Genomic DNA, 21,256 nt, shown 5'->3' with positions numbered 1-21,256 from the left:
AAATCACCACAGTCTTCCCATTCCCTCTCCAGTCCAGAACCCACTACTTCTCTTGTCAAACCTCCGTAATCCATTCGCCTCGAGCCACTTGAGATCGTCCTTCTCACCCACAACATCCTCCTCCACAATACTTGAAGAATCAATCAACTTTGGCGAATTGGAATTCCGCAACGTCTTCAGCGATGTGGGTGTTTGCGGGACCTTGAGCGAGCGTCTCTTGAGCAATCCAGTCATCGATCGTTTTATTCTTGAGGCTCTGCCAGATTCTTCTGTTTGAGTATCCCTCGAGCGCTTTTCTTCCCGGCTTTTTCGAGATTTCTTAGACTTTTCTGTCTTGCCTCCATTTTGGACATCTTTCTCTCCCGGATCAATCGCGTCGTCTAGTTTCTTCGTCGGCGTATCGAATGGTGACTGAATAGTATCCATCCTAAGAACAGGATATTCGGGCATCGACAACGCCCTGATAGCACGACTCGTAGCCGGATCCAGCGAATCCACTTCGTCAAACATTGTCCGAATGTCCAAATCCCATGGAGCCGGCTGCTTCATATGCGCGGGGGACTCAGTCGGGATGACCGGCTCTTGAGATGAATGCTGGACCATGGTAGATGCAGACGCAATGCTCTCGGCGGGGGCGACGGAGGCAGTATGGGAGATTGTTTTGATCAGATCGTTCGAGTCATCGTCGAGTCGTTGCGGCTTTGCATTTGAAAGTCTGAGCGAGAGTCTGTTTTCTCGCACACAGCGAGCTACGGATGTAATGAAGCCCATGATTATCGATGATATAACGTTGTGTAGGTTGAATTGAGTGCTCGTGGTGGTTTGATCAGGTGGGGGGTGGAGAGTTGATAAACTACAGCTGTGGCAGATATGGGGCAAGGGGGTGGACCTAGCTTGGTTGACTGGACTGCATTGTAAGCTCTTGCATAAGTACTTGAGCAAGCTGACTTTGGATAATTGTGCGGAGTACAGCTATTACCAAGATGAAGCTCTGTTGATGATAAGCTAGTGGCTGCGGTGCTACCGTCGATCATCTAACTTGGAGAAGACCGGAGTTAGTTTGCATGCATTGAATTGAGCTACCGCGGTCTTCCAGGCTATTTCAGATTCAAATCTAGGCCAGTACTCAGTAAACAGATAGCCTGTGAATTACATAGGTGGCTTCGACGAAGGAGTTCCTGCAGAGATTCACCACAGCGTACGCGGCCATAGTACCGGTTGCTACGGACGTCATAATGCAATACAGATCGCAACTTGGAAAGATCCCGCTACAAAGCTGAGAGGCAGACAAAGCTCAAGACCAGCCCAATTGCAGGCAGGGCTGCATGCATTCTCGAGCGATCCCTCAAGGGCGGATGCAAGGAAGCCTGCAGACGTCCACCCCTTGGACATCCACGAGCGATGACACCATCACACTTCATCCTATGTATCCTCTGCTAGAATTAGCGATTCAGTGATCGAATCATAGACTAAGCTATTTTAATTGACAGTGGACTATGTGTCGGGAACAATGATAATAATTGTGTGGACATGAGAATGTCCGAGTAAACATAGACCGCGTTGCCCGATCATCACCAAACTCAAAGCTCGAGAATGCAGCTGCGCTTAGGAATGCGTTGCATGGGCCACCCAGCCACGACGGTGATTCTCGAGTCATTCCCGAGAGAAAAGCGGTGTCTTTCTCTAGAGATCTTCACGTTGTCTTGCAGCTGAACATCAGGTGGTGACTTGAATCACAATCTGTCTTGGGCGACGAGATTATGCAAAGGAACAAGAATATGAATCAAAAAAGCTTGCAGATTGCGGTATAATTCCTACACATGCTCTATTGCATCACCGAATCCAAATTCAAGTCACATGAAGATATAAATGAAAATAGCAAAGAATCGTCCCAAATTACAGCTTGGCAGCCGGGGCGTCGCTGTACAGGCTCCGGGCCCGGGTCATAGACTCTAAGGCCTCCTTCTCAATACGGCGGAGGAGGACCTCGCAGGTAGGAATATCATGGATCAGGCCAATAACCTGGCCAGCGGTCCAAACCTAAGGGAATTGTCAGTTTGAACAGAACAAAAACGACAGCACAAAACAAGTAACAACTTACACCATAGTCAGGGTCACCGTTCAGGAAGACCTGACGACCACGCTTGCCGCTCACATAGGGACCAATCTCAGCAAAGTCACCAGTCGTGCTCTCCTTCTCAATCTTGAGAGCGTCCTGGGTCACCTTGTTGGCGAACAGGCGGGAGGTGTTCTTCCACCGACGCAGCACAAGAGCGGTATCAGTCTCCTGCGCCTTGACGATAGTCTCCTTGATATTTTGGTGAATAGGAGCCTCGACAGTACTCATGAAGCGAGTACCCATGTTAATACCCTCGGCACCGAGAGCCAGCGCAGCAGCCAGACCGTGACCATCAGCGAAACCACCAGAAGCAATGAACGGAACACCCAGATCCTGACGGGCGCGGCTCAGGAGAATGAAGTTGGTAATATCGTGCTCGCCGACGTGACCGGCGCACTCGAATCCATCGATAGACAGGAAATCAACACCCAGCTTCACGGCAGACTTGGCGTGACGGATAGTGGTGCACTTGTGGAGGATGGTGATGCCGGCCTTCTTGAGCTGCTTGATGACGGGACCTGGGTTGTTACCGGCGGTCTCGACGATCTTGATGCCCTCGTCGATGATGACCTGGGCGTAGGCACCGTAGTCGGGGGGAACCATGGCGGGGAGAAGGGTCAGGTTGACACCGAAGGGGTACTTGGTCATTTCGCGGCATCGTCGAATTTCCTTGCGCAGGTCTTCGGGGGTGGGTTGGGTGAGGGCAGTGAGCTAGAGACAAGACGTTAGGATCTCAAGTCATTCAAATAACGTGCTGTAGGACAGTTGCGACGTACCAGACCCAGACCACCGGCGTTGCTGACAGCCGAGGCCAGCTCGGCATATCCCACCCACTGCATACCACCCTGCACGACGGGGACTGTCTCTTGTCAGAAGATGATAAAACACGTTAAGTCGCGATCAAGCGCATACCGCGAATGCCCAGCTTGCGGGTCAGGGCTGTGTTGAAAGGCATCTTGAAGATGTAAGGTCACGGAGTCTGGTATCTAATCGGGCAGGAAGAGGATCGGCAGGTTTCTATAGCTGAAATGCTAACACGAACAGTCTTTCAGAAGTAAAAGGGTCTGAGCAAGACAGAAATGCAAAGTATATGAATCGAAGTAGGTAACAGAATCAAAAGAAAAGTCCGAGGTCTGGACAAAGGTGATTAAAAACGCCCCAGAGGGCAACCCCAGGTAGCCGCGGACCTCTGCTGTGGGGTGGACGAAGTTGCCGAGGTTCGGTGGCCGGTGGCCTGAGGATTAAACGGATTACTCGGGGATGGGCGAATCAGCACAGTTCGGCCAGCGGCTGCCAGTGCACGCTGCGGGGGAACAGATTGATAATCCTGGAGAGTCTGGAGTAGAAAGAGTTATGTTGATTACGTTGGTGAATATTGTGGACGTTATGCCTTCCCTTCGTGGTCTTTAACGGCTCTTTTATGACTTTCTCAGGGGAACCACGCGCATGTGACAGAATCCCGTGTTCTGATTCAGGTTCAGGTTCGGGTTCAGGAACAGGCGCTGAGCAACTCGGCAACCCGATTATTAAACATGGACTAGGCCAATGACTTTGAAATGATATATAGTACTGTAATACCATATTATGTTTCATAGGCATCCAGAGATCCGAGCGCACAGATCGATAGCTTGACCCCAACTGTCAAGGCAGGAAAACCTTGGATCTCATTGGTAGGCATCAAGACCAAATGTTTGGTGCGCGTACAGCGTGGTCTATGAGGTAACAATACACCTGTAGTTTATTACAGCAAACCATAGCAGAGGTTTGTCCATAATAGCTCCTGATCTGCACATAACCTCTAACCCAATCTACGTTAAATAGTACGATATGTAACCCTGATATGAAACCCATCGAACTCATGGGAAGAGCCAAATGGGCGATTAACGACGGGACAGCTCCTTCTGCGAGTCTCGAAGGTCCCCCGACAGTCGCGACAGAATGCCGAAACCAGAGGGTGCTAAACACATCAACTTCATCCCGACCAAGGTCGGTACATTAACGTGAGCGGAGACTCGTGAAGAAGGAAAGAAGAAGAGGAAAGCAAAACGGACCGAGAGAGAGAAAAGGTCGTGTCCCGACTGTGGGCACAAGCGAGAACGGTCATGTGATCTCTGTCTAAGCCTTTGTGGTGACTGTGCACGTGACTACCCCGGGTAGAAAGATCTTCCGAACGAGTAATGGCAGGTAATTGCAGACGCCGTCATTGGCTCCCGGTCGGCAATCCCGTGACGGCTCCAAACCCGAGGTAGTCCGTTCCGATTGCTCGCGACGGGGTTCTTCCTCTTCAACATCGAGAACTCGACGACGACGACGACCATCATGTTCTCTCAGAAGCTTGCTCAGCAATCGCTGCGACGGCGTATGTCTCATTCCTTTGAATTCTTGTTCGACCTGCAAATCCGACTGCCGCTAACAATTCGTCTCGATTCACAGTTGCCGTCCAGCAGCCGCTCGCCATGCAGTCCATGATGCGCGCCTCTCCGGCCGCCGTTGCCCTTGGACAGACCATGCAGAAGAGGTCAGTTATCACCTGTGGCAGACTCGTCACCCAGATTCTTGAGATATACGGCAGCATTGGCAACCCCCACGGCAGCCATACGTCATCCGCGTGTCCGAAATTCATAAAGATTAACCGATATTCATTTGATATACAGGCCCGTCACCTCCAACGCTGAGGACCCCGCCCAGATCCTGGTCAAGCAGCGTCTCAACCGCCCCGTCTCTCCTCACTTGACCATCTACCGCCCCCAGATCGGCTGGATCGGCTCCTCCCTGCACCGTATCAGCGGTGTCGCCCTCTCCGGCTCTCTCTACCTGTGGGCCACCGCATACCTCGCCTCGCCCGCTCTCGGCTGGCACCTCGAGTCCGCTTCCATGGTTGCCGCCATGGGTGCTCTCCCCCTCGCCGCTAAGGTCTTCCTCAAGGCTACCTTGGCCCTCCCCTTCACCTACCACTCCTTCAACGGCCTCCGCCACTTGATGTGGGATCTTGGCCGTGGTCTGTCCAACAACGTTATCATCAAGTCTGGTTGGACCGTCGTTGGCCTCAGCGTCACCAGCGCTCTGGCTCTTGCTTTCCTTTAAGTTCATTCACATACCTGCTTGAGTTATTTTTCCTTGTGTTAGTAAAATCAATTTGGTCGAGCAATTTATACATGAAATCCGGTCCCGTGGCGTGAGCTCTCAAGGCGCAGATTTCTTTGTTTATCTTCTACCCATTACTTGGTTCTTTTCTGTCTAGATATCTATGAAGGTGGGATTTGTTGATTGGGCATGTTGGCTCCATCAACACTTGTCACAGACCAAAATGCACATTTGAAAAAAAGGATATCTGATTGTACCAATACTCCGTATATGCCATTGAGGGCTCACATTCTAGGGTAACCCCGTACGAAAGCTATGACTCGAGATTTCATGTTCCCATCCAAAGGTTTCAAGTCCCTTCGTAAGTATCAAATTCCCATGCTTCCCGTCACCCAAAGAAAAGAAGGAGATAAGAGGTCTTCACGAGGACCGTCAGGGGTATCAAATTATGGCTGCAGCTTCCAGCCTTCCCTAAACAGCATGACCCTAGTATGTCGGCAATCGAATGCTTTAGAATATGATCTGCAGGGCGACAGTGAGTGGAAGGGTCCCATTATATATCATGGGCTATCATGGGCCGATATACACAATGTCGACAGGAAAAAGCTTACCTATTTCCATAGTTTGCTCTTTCCAATGCCAATCAAAAACATACCAACACATAGTCAATCACCTAAGCAGGGCTTGGTGGTGGGTTAGGGGGAATGGGCGTGGTGAGGGAGGATCTTGGACTGAGTGATCGCTAGTAGGCATTCCCCCGGCGAGAATATAGGATGTCTGAACAGAGCACGAACAAATAGCCAGAGAGCCAGAAATTGAGACTGCAGAAGAAGCCATTATAAATGTAAAAGATCGATCAAAAATGCTGTCGAATGCCTTGAAGCTCGTGGAGAAGTGTGTGGACGATAGTATCAGAAGTGAATGTCGGGATATGTTGACCAAAACAGCAGTATACAAATTTCAAACTCAAGATGCAGAAAAGAAGATATTCACCAGCTTGATGAAGAAAGAAAGAAAAGATGAAACTGAAACGTTCTACCCCGATAAACCAACTCTATTTAAACAACTTCCAAAAATTCTCCAGAACAGCCGGGGCCCTCCCACACCGTCGTACACCGCCATCCTGTCGGACATCCCAATCAAGCACGACAAGAGCAGAAGCTATCTGGAAGACGACGTGAGACTTCCGCTACGTCTGCTCTAAGGCAAGCCGGGTGTGGCTGTCGAGCCGTCAACGGCTTAGATTTTCTTCTTCTCGGTAGACGAGGCTGCAAGGGCCCGACGGAAAGGAAGAGGACTTGATGTATAAACCGTTGGACGGAGCCGTCCCCGCGCCTGTTTAGTACCCCATGCTGTACAGTACTGGGTATGCATCCGTTATTCATGACTGTCCCGCACAGACATGCTTCTAGATCGAAGCTATAGTTAACCTGTTCCGCGTTTGAAACAAGCAATTAACGAGCAAAATATCTCTCTCCTAGCCAATGAGGTCGCGACCGACCTAAGCTAGACTGGAAACAGTTTCTGGGCCGAATTCTCGCTAGAAATTCTTCCCCAGATCCTTGACGCCTTCCCGAGAGACTGCAGATTCTAGTGGAATGACACTGGCGGTCTGAGCAGTCAGTGGACGGCTTCTTGCAGCGATCATCTTTGTCTCGGCGGAAGAGGCTCGGTGGCTTCATTTTTCTTTCTTTTTTTGTTGCCTCCACTAACCCTAAGAGTACCGTCCGCGGTTGCTACTAGCCGCTTGATCGTCGTATATCAGTGTTGAGAGGCGTTCCGGTTGGAGAGCTTTCTTATGTGGCTAATTTGCTCAATATCGGTTATTGCCGAAAGGGTGTAGATATGGTTTGCTTAGGTTTATGCTTGTCTGATAGTTCAACGGGGTTATGATGTGTCTTTTCTAGGGGTGCCTTTGTTTGACTAGAAACACGCTGAACAAAGCAATTATCGTTTTGGCTTGATTTCAAGAAAAATCATACACTGCAGGTGATTCAAATCTGTCATGTCCCTACTGAAAGCGGCATACGAATGCATAGGCTTCCCTCCAGGGCAAACAAAGTATGGCTATCAACAAACGTGGATCCCTCTGTGGCTCCCGCTGTGCCACAAAAGTAAAGTCTCCTAACTTAACCAGGGGAAGTCAGACCTGTAGGAGGAATGTAAAGAGAGCTCTGCGGGTACGACGGCCCACAACAGAGCCGTTTTCCTGCAACGGGAGACATGGGAGGTGATCCCGGGGGCCAGCCACAGGCTCTCGACCAGTTTTGGCGGCTGGCAACATCCGGACCCGCGACATCAAGCAGTCTCAAAACCGACCACACTGTGCATGACCCGATCTTGCTCGACAGCACGTCGTAGCTCGGCCGAAGGTCTGGGGAGAACCGTGTCCGGCTTCTGTGCAGGGAATTGACTAGGCACTGAGGGGACAGACCTGGCTTGTCCAGTCCAGAGAATGCTGTCGAATACTCTCCTATACTCTGCTTTGGTCTTCGGGTCCGTCTAGAACCCTACTGCTTTTGTAATTTTTATGATTTATTCCCCGAGGCAGATAGGGATCTGAGCGCCTAGTGGTTGGGCCCGCGCTTAGACATGGTTGCGCCACCTTGGGAGGTTGCTCGTCCTGCCCGTTGCCCAGTCGGATAGCTAGATAGGGTTACCTGGCAGTGTTCTCGGGCCTTGCCTTTTGGTATGTGGGGTTGAAGAAAGATAGAAGCTGCCTGACTAGGCTTGTCGTGGAGTAATATCATTCAGAGTGGGATACTGCTGGACATATGATGGGGAAGGTGTGGGATCCACAGCTACCTTGACCCCCGGAAAGCGTCAGATGCTGCGTGTCAGTTTCGATGGGAGCATGCAACATTGAATTCAATAATTAACAACCTGAGACCTTTGACCCTTGGGAGAATTTGCACAGGGTTACTGCAGTTAGTGTATGAATGGCTTGCCTCCACAAGTGCAACGACAAATGAGCGACCCAAGTCGCTCTGTTTTCAAACAGCGGTATAGAGAGTCAGTTGATTCTCATGCATTGCTATTTTTGTGTACTTGACCGCCAGGAGACATACACTGCTGCGAGTCATGGCGGATAAAGTGGAATGGTTATTGTGGTGGAACAATCGCACACGATTTCGATGCACGGCAAGATCGAGACCTTCTTAGGATCTCTAACAGCCAATGATGATTCTTCGACAGATCCGGGCGTGCTGTCACCGTCAGAGAAGTGCATTAGTTGCTCCAGGGTCGATTCGATTTCAGCCACACATTGAAACAGTATTTGAATGTAGCAGCGGTGAAGGGCGCCTCGGGATGCATTTGTCTTCAATTTGCAGATTGATCCACAGGGCAATCAAGGCAGATTGTTATCCTGAAGAAAAATCACCCCTGGGAAATTTCATCTACTCTAGAATGTCCATGGATGACGGGTGTTCTGTTGGAGATCAACATTGGCCCATAAACACCAACTGGAACGGAGCGGCAGTATCACACCGCCGAGGCTGAAATCTTTCCACACCTCCGACTCGACTATCAACTTCCGCAGATCAACCCGACCCCCATGGCTTCGAATTTGTCCACACGAGCGGTTAGGACCGCATGCTCCGCCTCCAAGGCGGCTCCTCGTCCCCTTGCGACGCTCATCCCCCGCCGCACCTTCGCTACGGACCCCGAATCTTCGACCGGCGAGGCAGAGCAGCCCCGATGGTCCTACACGCCGCCGCGCGCAAAGGCGCTATTCAGCCTCCGGCTGCACTCTAAGCGGCCATTCTTCCACGTGAACTCGGATCCTGCATTGTTGGATCAGTTCTATATTCGCATGCTGGGCAATGGTGGTGACCGGGTTCTTTCCGACGAGCTGAAGTGGTTGGCCGTGACACACAAGAGTTTTGATCAAGGACGTCGAGGCTTCAACGACCGATTGGCCTTCCTCGGTATGGGAGAACCATGTATTTCCCGGTGGTTTAGGGTATTGTTTGCTAACTGAATGGATAGGCAAGCGCATTGTGCAATTGCAGGCTTCGCTCGCCCTGGTACAGAACCCCGAGGCTGCCAATGTCGCCGTGAAGACGGACTCCCACGGCCGCACGCCCTTCTCCCACCCGGCCCTGGATGGCCTCCGAAGCCTCTCTCCGGAGACCAAGAGCTTCCTGACCGATCGGTCCAAGCTTGCCGAGCTGGCGCAAAAATATGAAATGCAGAATGTCCTCCGGTGGACTCCTCGCAAGGTTCGATACTACCCGTGGTTCACATCTTTCCGAGTTCCGTAGCTAACCTTCTCTGTCTCTTAGCCCGATGATCTCAAGTCTTCCGGTCTCGAACTCGTTTTGGCGCACACCATGTACGCCGTGATTGGAGCAGTCTCGTTGGAGAAGGGTGGACACATTGCCAACAAGGTGGCCCAGGAGCGGATACTCGAGCCACTCGGCCTCAAGACAGTCTCATAAATGGGACGGGCCTGCCGGGGTTGGGGAATTGGATGTACCATTGAACCCTCCGCAGCATTTTCACGGCGTTTTTCTTGATGTTTTCTGCTTGGGGCAGGGCGACTGGAGGCTGTATTGGACTGGGCACACCTTTTTCATCTACACGGCCGGTTGTACATGTACTATAACTATCCCTTCTATTATTCTGTTCATTGGCTATATTGCACAATACCACACTTGATCACTTGGAAATTGTTTTTTTATATGAAACTATAGTAATGCTCATAATGACAACGACGATAATAATAAGTTATCACCGACCTATCAATGATATTAAATCCCCCAGAAATGAATGTACGGTTCCTCTGACACCGCCCGCGTAACAGTGAGCAAAGTACACGGCCAGTTCTTATGGAACCCTCTTTACGAAGCTTGTCTCCGCATCTCTGTATCGCAAGTATTCAGCAATTTAAAACTGACAGCCATTCCGACAGAATGCCGGGGACCGACAGAAAATCACAAAGGACTTTGTACTGGCTTGCACTGTCTATTGAGAGCGTTGAAGAAGAAAGAAAAAAGAAGAGAAGAAGAATGCAGCGAACCGATTTTTATGTGGCCGCAATACTCACGCTAGTCCTGTTTGGGCTGGGTGGTGCGGCTCCACCAAAACTGCGGGCGACTGGCCCTTTTGGCTGTCGACCGAACTGGCTGATGTTCTGGTTCCCATCTCGGCTTCATCATCCAGCTCTCTTGTCCTTCGAATTTCCTCCCCTCAGTTGACCTTCGCCTTGATCATGTCGCAGTAGGGTGCAGCATGCGCATTTGTTGTTCCCCCACCTCCGACCCCAAGACCAGATAATCGCCTCGATACCCAACTCTTTACACCTCTGTCTCCTTCCCCTCCCCATTGACACGTCATGGCGTCGGCTCTCTTCTTTCTGGACCTGAAGGGCAAGGTGCGTGGATTATGCTGGTAGCTTGGCTCTGGAAGCTAAATTTCCTGCAATTGTTGGTCAATTCCGGTCGGACATGGCGCTAACAGCTCAAACAGACCCTTCTGGCCCGTAACTATCGCGGGGATATCCCTATGTCCGCGGTAGAGAAGTTCCCCATCCTCCTCAGTGAAGCCGAAGAAGAATCCTCGGCTGTGCCTCCCTGCTTCTCCCACGAGGGTGTCAATGTACGTTCCGCCGCCCGCTCTGCCTCGCGCATGTCCATCTATCCCGCTCTCCTTATTGTCTCCTGACCGTGTTTGTGCACTTTTACATGAAACTAACCCGGACTGATCTTTCGAATCATAGTATCTTTATATCCGCCATAGCAACCTGTACATTCTCGCTTTGACCAAACGAAACACAAATGCCACCGAGATCCTCCTCTTCCTCCACAAGCTTGTGGAGGTCTTCACCGAATACTTCAAGGTCCTCGAGGAGGAGAGTATTCGGGATAACTTTGTCATCATTTACGAACTGCTGGATGAGATGATGGACTTTGGATACCCGCAGACAACAGAGAGCAAGATCCTGCAAGAGTAAGTGGAATTTAGAGCTCGGGATCAAGTGGCACGTGGGGAGGTGGCGGGCTCCGTTGGCTAACATGCGCGAACTTCGCCCACTACAGATACATCACTCAAGAATCACACAAGCTCGAGGTCCAAGCGCGACCACCCATTGCAGTCACGAATGCCGTCTCCTGGCGAAGCGAAGGTATTCGCTACCGCAAAAACGAGGTCTTCCTGGATGTGGTCGAATCTCTAAACCTGCTGGTCTCGGCCAACGGAAACGTCCTGCGCTCTGAGATTCTGGGCGCCATTAAAATGAAGTGCTACCTGAGCGGTATGCCTGAGTTGCGATTGGGTTTGAACGACAAGGCCATGTTCGAGACGACGGGTCGGGCCACGCGGGGCAAGGCGGTTGAGATGGAGGACGTCAAATTCCACCAGTGTGTGCGGTTGTCACGTTTCGAGAATGACCGGACGATCAGTTTCATTCCCCCGGATGGTGAATTCGAGCTTATGAGCTACCGATTGAACACTCAGGTCAAGCCATTGATATGGGTGGAGTGTCTGGTGGAGTCGCACTCGGGATCGCGTATTGAGTATATGCTTAAGGTATGCTGGCCGCGGAAGGCTTGTTTTTTCGAAAGGCCAAGACTAATCAAATTTCCCCAATATAGGCCAAGGCCCAGTTCAAACGCCGCAGTACCGCAAACAATGTCGAAATCCTTGTCCCAGTCCCGGAAGATGCAGACTCGCCCCGGTTCCGCACCAACATTGGAACCGTTCACTACGCTCCCGAGAAGTCAGCTATTATCTGGAAGATCAAGCAGTTCGGTGGTGGCAAGGAGTTCCTCATGCGGGCGGAGCTGGGTCTTCCCTCCGTGAAGGGAGATGACGAGCACGGCGGTGGTATGACAGGTGGCTTTGGTGGAAGCATGGGCGGAGCTGGTGCGATGGGAAAGGCGAAGCGGCCCATCAACGTCAAGTTCGAGATCCCCTACTTCACCACTTCGGGTATCCAGGTGCGGTACTTGAAGATCACCGAGCCAAAGGTATGTCCCGCCCTCATACACAGTAGTATTCCCAAACCATCATCGCTAACTTATGCCCTTCTAGCTGCAATACCCCTCCCTCCCCTGGGTCCGCTACATCACACAATCAGGCGACATTGCGGTCCGCATGCCGGACGTTCAATAAAGCAATGCGCGTCTTGATTTCTGCATGAGTGATCTGTACAGCCCTTTCTTATCTCCGACTTCGAATTTTTTTCACACCTTTCTACATCATCAAGGCTATATTTTGTACTCCGTTGAGGCCGGCCGGTCCGATAGATAATTCAATCCCGACGTTCTTCCTGTTCTATTGTTCTCTCTGTATTTGCATAGGTGCGAATGGAACATCGCTAGATGAGCATAGATAGGCGGTTAACAGCCACATTCACTTCCTGTTGCGTCTCCATTCCTCAGGTATGCTTCATGTAGTGTGATGGCTTTTGTTTAATTTCCTTAGCCTTTGCCTGTGATGCACGTCTATATCTGGCCATTGCCAAGGAAGGGACTTGATGTAGAAGGCTAGACCAAGCACATTCAGAAAGACACTATGGGAAACGAGCAATGCATCCAAGCTCGATTTATCATAAGCATCCGGTGTTGATATTGCACTAACTAGGGAGATGCACATAATGAGTCAGGATATCGTAAGACATTCCTAGCCCCCAAATAGGGCCGAAATTCGACCAACCAAGTGTCTTTACTATGGTACTTTTCGTATCTTGGCCTTAGCTTGGAAGTCCATGACTCAGGAAGAGCTGACGCATGCCTGATCCTGAAGGATTGTAATGTCGCAGCGAGAACTCTCAAGAAATCAAAACTGTGAGTCAATCGGTCTTTGCGTATTGATTCCCTATTCAGGATGATTCAACTTCTGAGAATACTCGAGGATATGATTAGGTATAACAGTTCCAGGATAAAACCCGTGATAACGTTGCGGCACTAGCTTCTATCTCGGGACAATTAACTCCCCGTCTCGGTCTAATAGTTGAGATTCTCCCGAAGCAGTATCAAAATGAAATGAAGTATAAAAGTTTCAAGCTATGATCAAGCAACAGTAATTTACATCTCCAAATCAAACACTCATCTTCTAAGCTTCTCATTTTCAATCACCATGTCAAAATTAATCACCGTCTTCGGAGCTACGGGGAATCAAGGTGGCTCTGTGATCCGTACCATCATCGGCGACCCGCAGCTATCTAAAGAGTTTCGGGTTAGAGCTGTGACACGCGATCTGAGCAAGCCAAAGGCCCAAGCCCTGGCAGATCAAGGAATTGAGCTGTTCCAAGTACGGCAAAATGACATCTCAGATCAATTCAATATAGCACCCTCTGACCTGTTCATATAGGGAGATATGTCGTCGCATGAAGATGTCGCGAAGGCGGTTGAAGGAGCTCATACCGTGTATCTAGTGACAAACTTCTGGGAGACAATGTCTGCGAAGCCAGAAATCCTGCAAGGAAAAATTGTCACAGATGCCTGTAAAGAGGCCGATGTGAAGCATCTGATATTCTCGTCCTTGATCAATGCGTCCAAGGCATCTGAGGGGCGGCTGGCCAATATCACTCATTTTGATGGAAAAGCCGAGGTGGAGGAGTACATTCGTGAAAGTGGTGTGCCTGCTAGCTTTGTCATGCTCGGGATATTCATGAGTGAATTATTCTCGATGATTCGGAAGCAAGAGGATGGCTCGTTTATCTTGCCCATACCGGTTTCTCCTGAGGTTGTTGCCCCATTCGTTGATCCCAGCACTGATACAGGTGAGCAATCTGACAAGTCTGCATTCTGAGTTTTGAAACTGACGTGAAAAGGAAACTTTGTTCGAGTTGCGCTTCAGCAACCTCCTACGGACAAGGCGAATGTGATTTATGCTTCTAGTGACTACTATAGCTTCGAGCAAATTGCGGCTGACTTTGAGTGTGTGACTGGTATACCACTCAAGGTGTTCAGTCTTCCTGGGGACATGTTCAAAGCTGCGCTCGCCGCGTCCCTGCCACCGGATATGGTTGACGAGATATATGAGAATCTTGTCTTGCTTGAGGGCCCTGGTTATTATGCCGGGGCTGATTTGACTGGAAGTCTGCAGTTGTTGTCCGAGAAGCCAGTGACTATGAGAGAGTTTTTTGAGAAGAATCGGGAGCACTGGGTTTGATGACACGCTCAACGATTTATATAGCCTAAATGGTTTATTAATTCTTTGCATTCGAAAATTCATCAGTACCGATAATATTGTCCGCGGGCAACATCGGAATCGTTTGCACAATCTTAATCTAGAACCCCCTGAGCACTGAGCCCAGCTATCCTCTGATCAAATTGAAAATTGGCGTAAAACCGCCGTGAAGGGTATATCCGCCGATTACGCAGAAATCCAAACAGCCCCCAATGCCTAAACTCGACAATCGCCGCATGCCCAGCAGCTCCACCAAGCGTTCGAACTTCACCCTTTCCAAAGGCTTTGTCAGCCCATCTACTGCTTGTTCAGCAGTGGGGATCTTGATAAACTTGCAGACCCCTTTGGCCACCTGGTGACGAAGGTGGTGACAGCGCACGTTAACGTGCTTGGTGCGCGCGTGGAAATCCTGGCTTTCAGTGAGGCAGGTCGCTCCATTGTTATCCTGGTATAATGCAGTCGGGAGATTCAGCAGGTGCTCTGCCAGACAAATTTCCATGATGAACAATTGCAGCTAGACCACTCCCTGGACGGCTAGGGCAGCGGCAATATGCTCGCTTTCCGTCGATGACAGAAACGCATGACTGTTTCTTAGAAACCCAGCTGATGGGTGTATTGGCAACCGTGAAGACAAAGCCAGATCTCGACATGCAGTTGTTAGCATGTTTACCAGCCCAGTCAGCGTCGACGAAACCGAAAAGTGAGTCGGGGCTAAAAGAGTAGCGCACACAGAGATCGGTACTACCGCTAAGATAGCGGAAGATCTTCTTGACATTGGTGAAATGCTTTTGTGCTGGATTATGTCCATATCGCGCCATCGTTGCCACAGAACAAGGGACATCAGGCCGCGTGTTGACCATGAACCATATGAGCGATCCAACTCGTTTGCGATATTGGGTGATATCATCATTAAAAAAAATCCAGATGGTACTAAATAAGTTCCCCGGATCCAAGGCAGAAGGCGCACGGAACACAGGAAGCTAGATAGAAGTTCGAGGGCAAACAAACGCAAGCTTGAAGGTTCGGGTATGTTTTTGACTAGTAATTTGAATGCCCAGCCAGTATTGAATAATCAGGGACTCACGAAGGCAGCCTCGGTTTGGACCTACAGCTGGCCCCAACGAAGGTCAGTTCTGGGTCAGAGACGACAGGGCGATAAACAAGTAGAAAGGTTATCCCACCAAGGTCAGCGAGAAGATTGCCGGATCAAGTCCTGAAAATCCTGTAGCACAGAGTCGATATCCAATTTCTGTTCGAGGGTCAGAAACGAATAATGTCCAGGTTCGGATAGGGTCATCTCCCGATTTCTTCGCCGAACGCAACCCGCTTCAAATCAATCCTCCGGCTGAAAGGTAATTTATCAGGCAGACTGCAACCTTATATGAACTATATAGCTGGCTCAGGGGTAGGAGGACCAGCTATATCGGTAAATTTCAACGAATGAATGTTTGTTATGTGTGAAGGGAACATCGAGAGGAAGAGCACGCTCGGCCTCAGAAGCAGCGTGAGGCTCAAAGGCAGTGTCACAGACGAACAAACACTCAGAGCATGACATAGAATGACCATAGCCCAAAACACGAGCAAGGAAGGATAATACCCTCAAGCTGTTCTCAGAACCAAGGCCCATGAAATGCCGTGTACTAGTTTGCTTTTCGTGGAGCCTCTGGGGTTGCTCGTCGTTATAATTTCAATATCGGACCGCAGGAACCATAGTTTCCGCTTCTAGATCTTAAAATATGTAGATCCTATTCCTGAGTGAAGGAATAGCATTGTTTCAATAGATGGATATAAATGCAAGGATTGTCGATACAGCTTGTGGATAAGCCAAGGCCAGACTATGCTGCATTAGTCGACTAATCCGGTGGGGTATATGGAAATGGAAGTGAAGAATGTCAAATATAAATTTCCCAAGGACATGTGCCATGTTGACTATTATAAGTGCTGAGTCGAAGCAGAAGCAGAAAGAAACTAAAAAGGAGGGGAGTTTGCAAGGGTGGCCTGGCTTGTTAAGCAGCAAGCAGAAACCCCGAGGAAAATGCCGTGGAGAGAAAAAGGGCGAGCCTGGCGTTGTGCGTCTGTCAAGTTCAAAGAAATGGATTTTATGCCTAGGGCAATCCCCAGGACTTGGGAGATGCCGGAGCTTAACCAGCAACGCATAATGTCTATAAGGACAACTCTTTTGCCTACATGGGTGACATTCTCCGGCGAATGTCTCGTTGTGTAACGCCCGGCAGTATACTCCATCTCCATCTCGAACTACACAGAGAAAGATGACAGAACTGACATGCTGTACATTGCAACAGGCACAGCTGACCCGATTTAAGAAAACAAGAACGACAAAGGTAACAAATCATGCATTTGATCATACCGCAACGCCATATCATAGGTAACAGCGCCCGTAAAAATAACCCCCGACTTTTCTGCTAACAAAAAAAGAGTATCACAAAATGGGCCCAAAATATGCCGGCTGTACATGACACAACAGAACGCTAGAAAACCAAAAAGTCCAAGTGACCACCACACGGCTCAACCGTGGGCAGCCACTCCGTTTGGCACCGCATCCTCGGGTGTCTCCGGTGGTGGTAGTGGGAACCCATCTGAACGGCCGGAGGCGGCTGCTTTTGAGAAGCCCTCTCGGGCAAGCATGGTATTCAGTACGGCACAGTTATATGCTGCCTCACCGGGTGGTACAACCAGGAAGATGTAGGTGTTATCGGTGAACCGGCCGAGGAAGATGTTGAATTGGGGAGTTTTGGTGTGCATGACGACGAAGCCGGCAGAGGCGGGTGTTGTGAGGGTATTCCGGGCGGCGCAGTGCTTGAATGCCTTCATTATATTGGAAAGGCGCTCGTGACGATCGTAAATTGGGTTGAGATCGCCTACTTCGGAGGAGACGGATGTAACAGTAAGGAAAGTTGAACGCTCGAAGAGAATAACCTCCTCGGCATCGATCTTCTTTGCAAAGGCGCTGAGGAACCGCTCGATCACGGTTAGATTAGGGATGAGCTTGTGCACGATGCCTGCCCAGGCTTTGTAAAGCGATTGGTCCCAAATACTACTGCCAAAGGTATCGACGCGGAAGTGTTCGGAGCGGGAACGGATCAATGCCGAGCGTTCTTCGTAGATGCGCTGACGATGTTCGGCCTGAATCAAGTCCATCTTGTGAACGAGGCAGAAGACGTAGGCGTTCGGACTGAATTCGCCCAAGGCTTCGATAATCGCATTGTATGTGTCGAGGTCACGGTCCACTTCGCGCGATTCAATGTCGAAAACGTAGATCATGACGGCAACGTCGGAGAAGATGTTGCCGCGCTGGGAGGCGAGATACGTTTCCATGAAGGCATCTTGTCTGGAGAGAGATAGGAGATCAACCCCGATTAGCTGATATCCTGTCTGATGTTGTCCTTGTTATGCGACACGGCCACTCACCCTCCGCAGTCCCATAGGTTCAGCGTTAGGTTGCCCATGAACTTGACATGACTATGCTCGACGTCAATCGTCGCACCGAGTCGGCGCACATCTTTGGCGACATAGTTGCTGAAAATGATCGAGCGCATAGACGACTTGCCCGAGCCACTCTTGCCCATAAGTAACACCTTTCTCTTCTTCTTGCGGGCGTCCATGCTTGCGATCTGCTGGCGCGGCGCTGAGCTCGGATGATTGCCCCGCAAGAGCGGGGGCGGGTCCGGGTACTTATTGGAGACGACTGAGGTAGGCGATAGAGCTGGAGGGGGTCAAGGTAGACCGGAGTGGTGTTCTCAGTAATAATAGCGCATGACCAGGGCTTATCCAAGGAATTGGGGGTGACTGGTGAGAGGAAGGAAGGTAGAGTAGCTCCAGCCTTCAAATGCGGAGTGACGGATCAACCTCGCCCCGGTGAATGGTCACGTGACTCGATGTGATAGTGGACAGGGGAGCTTCGAGGAGGTCGGTGAACCTTAAATGTAGCTTTACGAGTGTTTCAGAAATTGCTGAAAGCTTATTGTTCAATCTTTTCAGAGGGGTCAGATTCTTGTACCATTGTACCTGCGACAATAACGAATATGACGCATAAACGAGGTAACGGGATGACGACTGGAAAGTAGTTTGACAGATTAGGAAGTCTGTATTGCAGACGCATTTGGAATGCAGTCAATGATGTTTAAACAGTATTCTCATGAAAAAGGCCAGCTATGTAAAGTGTTCAAAATAAAACGAAGAATAGCTGCGGAAAGCAAGCGCAAGAAGTGAAAAGGAGAAAAATGATCAGAAGGTGGTATCCGAAAAGAAACGCAACCGCGTGCTGCTGAACCAGTAGCACTATGCATGCAAAAGCCTCTATCGGAGAAAGAAGAATTGAACAAAAAACCTCCCGAGAACTGAGAAGCTCAAAAAACACAAGCAAAGAGGCCGTTCATGAAGGAAGAATGATCAAAAATGGTCTGATGAAGCGGAAAGAGAAAACAAACAAAAGGTAAGGTCATCAACAGTTCGTAAACTTAAAACAGAACACCTATCCCTAATACGAAGTGAAGCAAAGAGTAGGGTTGGTGCTCCGCCAGGTATCCAATCATCCATTAACTCATACGTATAGTGCATTAGAAGACTGTTCCATCGGAACGGATCATGATGGGCGGTTCCTTGGTGTTCGGCCTGGAGACTTCGGCGATTTCACGACCACCCTAAAAACACCAGTTAGAACAATTTTTAAAAACTTCTGCTCATGATGGAGTAGAACAAACCTTCCATGTTCCAGCCTCTAGCATCTGTGCCAACGTGAGTTGTTCTTCCGAGCCAGTCAGTCCCAGCTGAGTGTTGACTTCATCCAGCAACTCATCCAAAAAGCCGACGGTGGCAGCTCTCCACTCTACAATGACATCGTCATCTGTCGAGAATAGAGGCACAACTTCCATGTTAGGCTGGCCTTTGATTTGCGCATTCTCCTTGAATGATCGGAGGCCGCGCTCCATATCAGCTTCCTTGAGGCTCAAAAGGCCCATGTCGATCAGGAGACCACCATTACGATACTCGGGCAGACCGGTCAAAAGATCGCTGCCGGCGAAGTGGATTGCCATCAACTTTGACATTGGTACCATGATTGAATAGCAAAGCCATTGCGTCAGCTTGTGGAATGGGATGATGCTCTCCCAGGCTGGAGCGGGAGGGGATTGCGGGAGGAGTGAGGACTGCCAGGCATCGCCGATGGCCACACCGTCGATCTGTGTCCGTGAGGGTGGCCAGATGGAAGAGAAGCCGTCCATTAGAACAGACCAGAGCGTAGTGATAGGGACGATAGGTACGGAGGAAGCAAGTGTTGATGGGTGGCCAAGCAAATAGTCTGTTCATCATGATTATCAGTGCCTGGGTTCAGATCGAACACGACCAGATTTCTCTTACCTAGCATGTTACCAGGTCGTGCATCCACGCCGAAAAAGTCCTGGTGATTAAGCGCTTCCGACAATCGCACCAATAGCCCAGCGCGCCCCTCAATACCGGCCAGCGGATTCTGCTCTGAATGTTGCATTCCCTTTGCCAACTTCTCGACGGTGACTTTCTTGAGTCCCGCCCCATCCACTTGACAAGGTTCCGTGGGGTCGCTGCTGAAAAGACCAGACTTGAACATCTCCAGACTGGCAACGGCCAGACCCTCACTGCGCGAGTACACCTTGCCAGATTCCTTGGACTTATATGACCACTTGGTGCCGGCGCCGGCATCGAGCAACACGGAAACCACAAACAGATCAATCAGACGGCGAGTTCGTTCTTGCGAGTCAATGCTACTAGGCCAAGATTGGAGGAGTTGGTTAACTCGTGGTCTACCACCGACGTCGAAGTGTTGCCAGCGGCCGTGTGGAGGGATATTCTGATAGTCGGGAGCATAGTCTCGCTACGAGGACCAGAATTAGTCACATGCGCGAACGGATATCAGTGATATTCCCCGTGAGCCAATTTCAATTTGTTTACCTTGATAATAGACACAACGTATTGCGCCGTCGCCTTGAATTTGCTCATATCAACATCGAAATGGTTCAACTGGTTGCGCTTGGCCGCGTGGAGGACGATATTAGCGCGCTCGCGCACGGCGTGAATGCTGCGGAGATAGGCGGCGGGGTCCAATGCCGGGTCGGGCGGTTTCGCAATGGGCATCTCGGGGATGGAGGCCGGTAAACCACTGCCCTTGTATCCAGGGGATCGAAGAGACGTGTTGGAAGTTCGGGCACTGTTGACCGAGACAAATGACTCCTGCTCGTCCCTATCGCTCTGCACCGAGTTTTTGGAGTTGCGCTTGAAGAGGCCCATGGCGGCGGACGGTTCCGTGCTTGTTGTTTGTCGTCCGTGGTACCCTGTCCGTTTGTCTTGACTCTTGGATTATCTTTGCGTTTTGCTTCTTTTCCCCCCTATGCCCGGAATTTCAAAGTGGAGACGTGGTGATGGTGACCAGGAGACGTGAAGTAGTCGGATCAATTGACAGCATTCGGCGTCGATAGCGGGGGATTTCAGCAATCGGTTGAATTAATAGCCTGTTGGCTGTTGGAGGTGTTGTCTTTTTGTCGAAGAGAGGAGATGATGTCTGGGTATAATGGAATTAAGACAGTAATAATAAGAGTAATAATAATAATAATAAAACCCAATAAACCAACAATAATAATAAATGGATAAAATCCAATAAATAGTGCAATAATTTTTTTTCCCTAAGCTCTGAAAGACTCGGGCGGGGCGGTCGGTGGCCGGACTCTGGACAATCTCCACGGTTTAGGGATCCTCTAGTCTCTTAGCTCTGTTCGCCCCGTCCAGCCTTCATTAAGTGGGGGGGAGCAAGAAAGAGGGCAAGATTGAAATAATTTTAGTATAACAAAGGCGGAGCCGTTGCGCTATGGTCAATAGCGGCGCATCATGGATTGAAGAGCAGTTGTGCTAGGCATTGAGTGATAATAA

At 50.1% G+C, this 21,256-nt stretch overlaps 9 protein-coding genes across 9 annotated transcripts; 4 read left to right on the top strand and 5 right to left on the bottom strand.

Annotated features, from left to right (window-relative positions):
* Nucleotides 1–3: 3 nt before the first annotated feature.
* N7473_003995 (uncharacterized protein) lies at nt 4–771 on the bottom strand (the record flags this gene model as incomplete). Its single annotated transcript, XM_057149935.1, has 1 exon — nt 4–771. One exon carries the CDS (start codon nt 769–771, stop codon nt 4–6), a length of 768 nt encoding a protein of 255 aa, XP_057013589.1.
* A 718-nt stretch (nt 772–1,489) lies between these two features.
* Nucleotides 1,490–3,651, bottom strand: N7473_003994 (NAD(P)H-dependent flavin oxidoreductase). Its single transcript, XM_057149934.1, has 4 exons — nt 3,032–3,651; nt 2,896–2,978; nt 2,102–2,830; nt 1,490–2,040 (listed from the first exon to the last, which is right to left on the bottom strand). Exons 1-4 carry the CDS (start codon nt 3,072–3,074, stop codon nt 1,897–1,899), a joined length of 999 nt encoding a protein of 332 aa, XP_057013588.1. The 5' UTR covers nt 3,075–3,651; the 3' UTR covers nt 1,490–1,896.
* A 787-nt stretch (nt 3,652–4,438) lies between these two features.
* Nucleotides 4,439–5,203, top strand: N7473_003993 (uncharacterized protein; the record flags this gene model as incomplete). The annotated part of the gene is made up of 3 exons (XM_057149933.1): nt 4,439–4,478; nt 4,553–4,637; nt 4,774–5,203. The coding sequence occupies 3 exons, from the start codon at nt 4,439–4,441 to the stop codon at nt 5,201–5,203; spliced, it is 555 nt and encodes a 184-aa protein (XP_057013587.1).
* Nucleotides 5,204–8,759: 3,556 nt separating this feature from the next.
* Nucleotides 8,760–9,645, top strand: N7473_003992 (mitochondrial 54S ribosomal protein mL57; the record flags this gene model as incomplete). Its single annotated transcript, XM_057149932.1, has 3 exons — nt 8,760–9,132; nt 9,194–9,426; nt 9,490–9,645. 3 exons carry the CDS (start codon nt 8,760–8,762, stop codon nt 9,643–9,645), a joined length of 762 nt encoding a protein of 253 aa, XP_057013586.1.
* Nucleotides 9,646–10,541: 896 nt separating this feature from the next.
* N7473_003991 (AP-1 complex subunit mu) lies at nt 10,542–12,319 on the top strand (the record flags this gene model as incomplete). Its single annotated transcript, XM_057149931.1, has 6 exons — nt 10,542–10,580; nt 10,676–10,804; nt 10,926–11,155; nt 11,245–11,734; nt 11,800–12,174; nt 12,239–12,319. The coding sequence occupies 6 exons, from the start codon at nt 10,542–10,544 to the stop codon at nt 12,317–12,319; spliced, it is 1,344 nt and encodes a 447-aa protein (XP_057013585.1).
* A 966-nt stretch (nt 12,320–13,285) lies between these two features.
* On the top strand, nt 13,286–14,323 carry N7473_003990 (NmrA/HSCARG family protein; the record flags this gene model as incomplete). The annotated part of the gene is made up of 3 exons (XM_057149930.1): nt 13,286–13,459; nt 13,520–13,931; nt 13,983–14,323. The coding sequence occupies 3 exons, from the start codon at nt 13,286–13,288 to the stop codon at nt 14,321–14,323; spliced, it is 927 nt and encodes a 308-aa protein (XP_057013584.1).
* A 145-nt stretch (nt 14,324–14,468) lies between these two features.
* On the bottom strand, nt 14,469–15,159 carry N7473_003989 (Ty1/Copia family ribonuclease HI; the record flags this gene model as incomplete). Its single annotated transcript, XM_057149929.1, has 2 exons — nt 14,469–14,786; nt 14,848–15,159. 2 exons carry the CDS (start codon nt 15,157–15,159, stop codon nt 14,469–14,471), a joined length of 630 nt encoding a protein of 209 aa, XP_057013583.1.
* A 1,708-nt stretch (nt 15,160–16,867) lies between these two features.
* On the bottom strand, nt 16,868–17,964 carry N7473_003988 (Rag GTPase GTR1; the record flags this gene model as incomplete). Its single annotated transcript, XM_057149928.1, has 2 exons — nt 16,868–17,690; nt 17,771–17,964. 2 exons carry the CDS (start codon nt 17,962–17,964, stop codon nt 16,868–16,870), a joined length of 1,017 nt encoding a protein of 338 aa, XP_057013582.1.
* A 954-nt stretch (nt 17,965–18,918) lies between these two features.
* N7473_003987 (URC4/urg3 family protein) lies at nt 18,919–20,620 on the bottom strand (the record flags this gene model as incomplete). The annotated part of the gene is made up of 4 exons (XM_057149927.1): nt 18,919–19,002; nt 19,063–19,658; nt 19,718–20,207; nt 20,285–20,620. 4 exons carry the CDS (start codon nt 20,618–20,620, stop codon nt 18,919–18,921), a joined length of 1,506 nt encoding a protein of 501 aa, XP_057013581.1.
* Between the last annotated feature and the right edge of the window lie 636 nt (nt 20,621–21,256).

The sequence above is a fragment of the Penicillium subrubescens genome (assembly GCF_028828155.1).
Source record: "Penicillium subrubescens strain IBT 31985 chromosome Unknown utg000002l_segment0_segment0, whole genome shotgun sequence".
In the NCBI taxonomy this organism is placed as follows: Eukaryota; Fungi; Ascomycota; class Eurotiomycetes; order Eurotiales; family Aspergillaceae; genus Penicillium; species Penicillium subrubescens.
This window is presented reverse-complemented; position numbering and strand designations above follow the sequence as displayed.

Bases quoted from the DNA above. Each gene is read 5' to 3' on its own strand.
- N7473_003994 (XM_057149934.1), bottom strand. From the start codon at position 3,074: ATGCCTTTCAACACAGCCCTGACCCGCAAGCTGGGCATTCGCG. The intron at 2,831-2,895 runs GTACGTCGCAAC...TCTTGTCTCTAG, and splicing joins ACGCCGGTGGTCTGGGTCTG to CTCACTGCCCTCACCCAACC. The intron at 2,041-2,101 runs GTAAGTTGTTAC...CAATTCCCTTAG, and splicing joins ACGGTGACCCTGACTATGGT to GTTTGGACCGCTGGCCAGGT.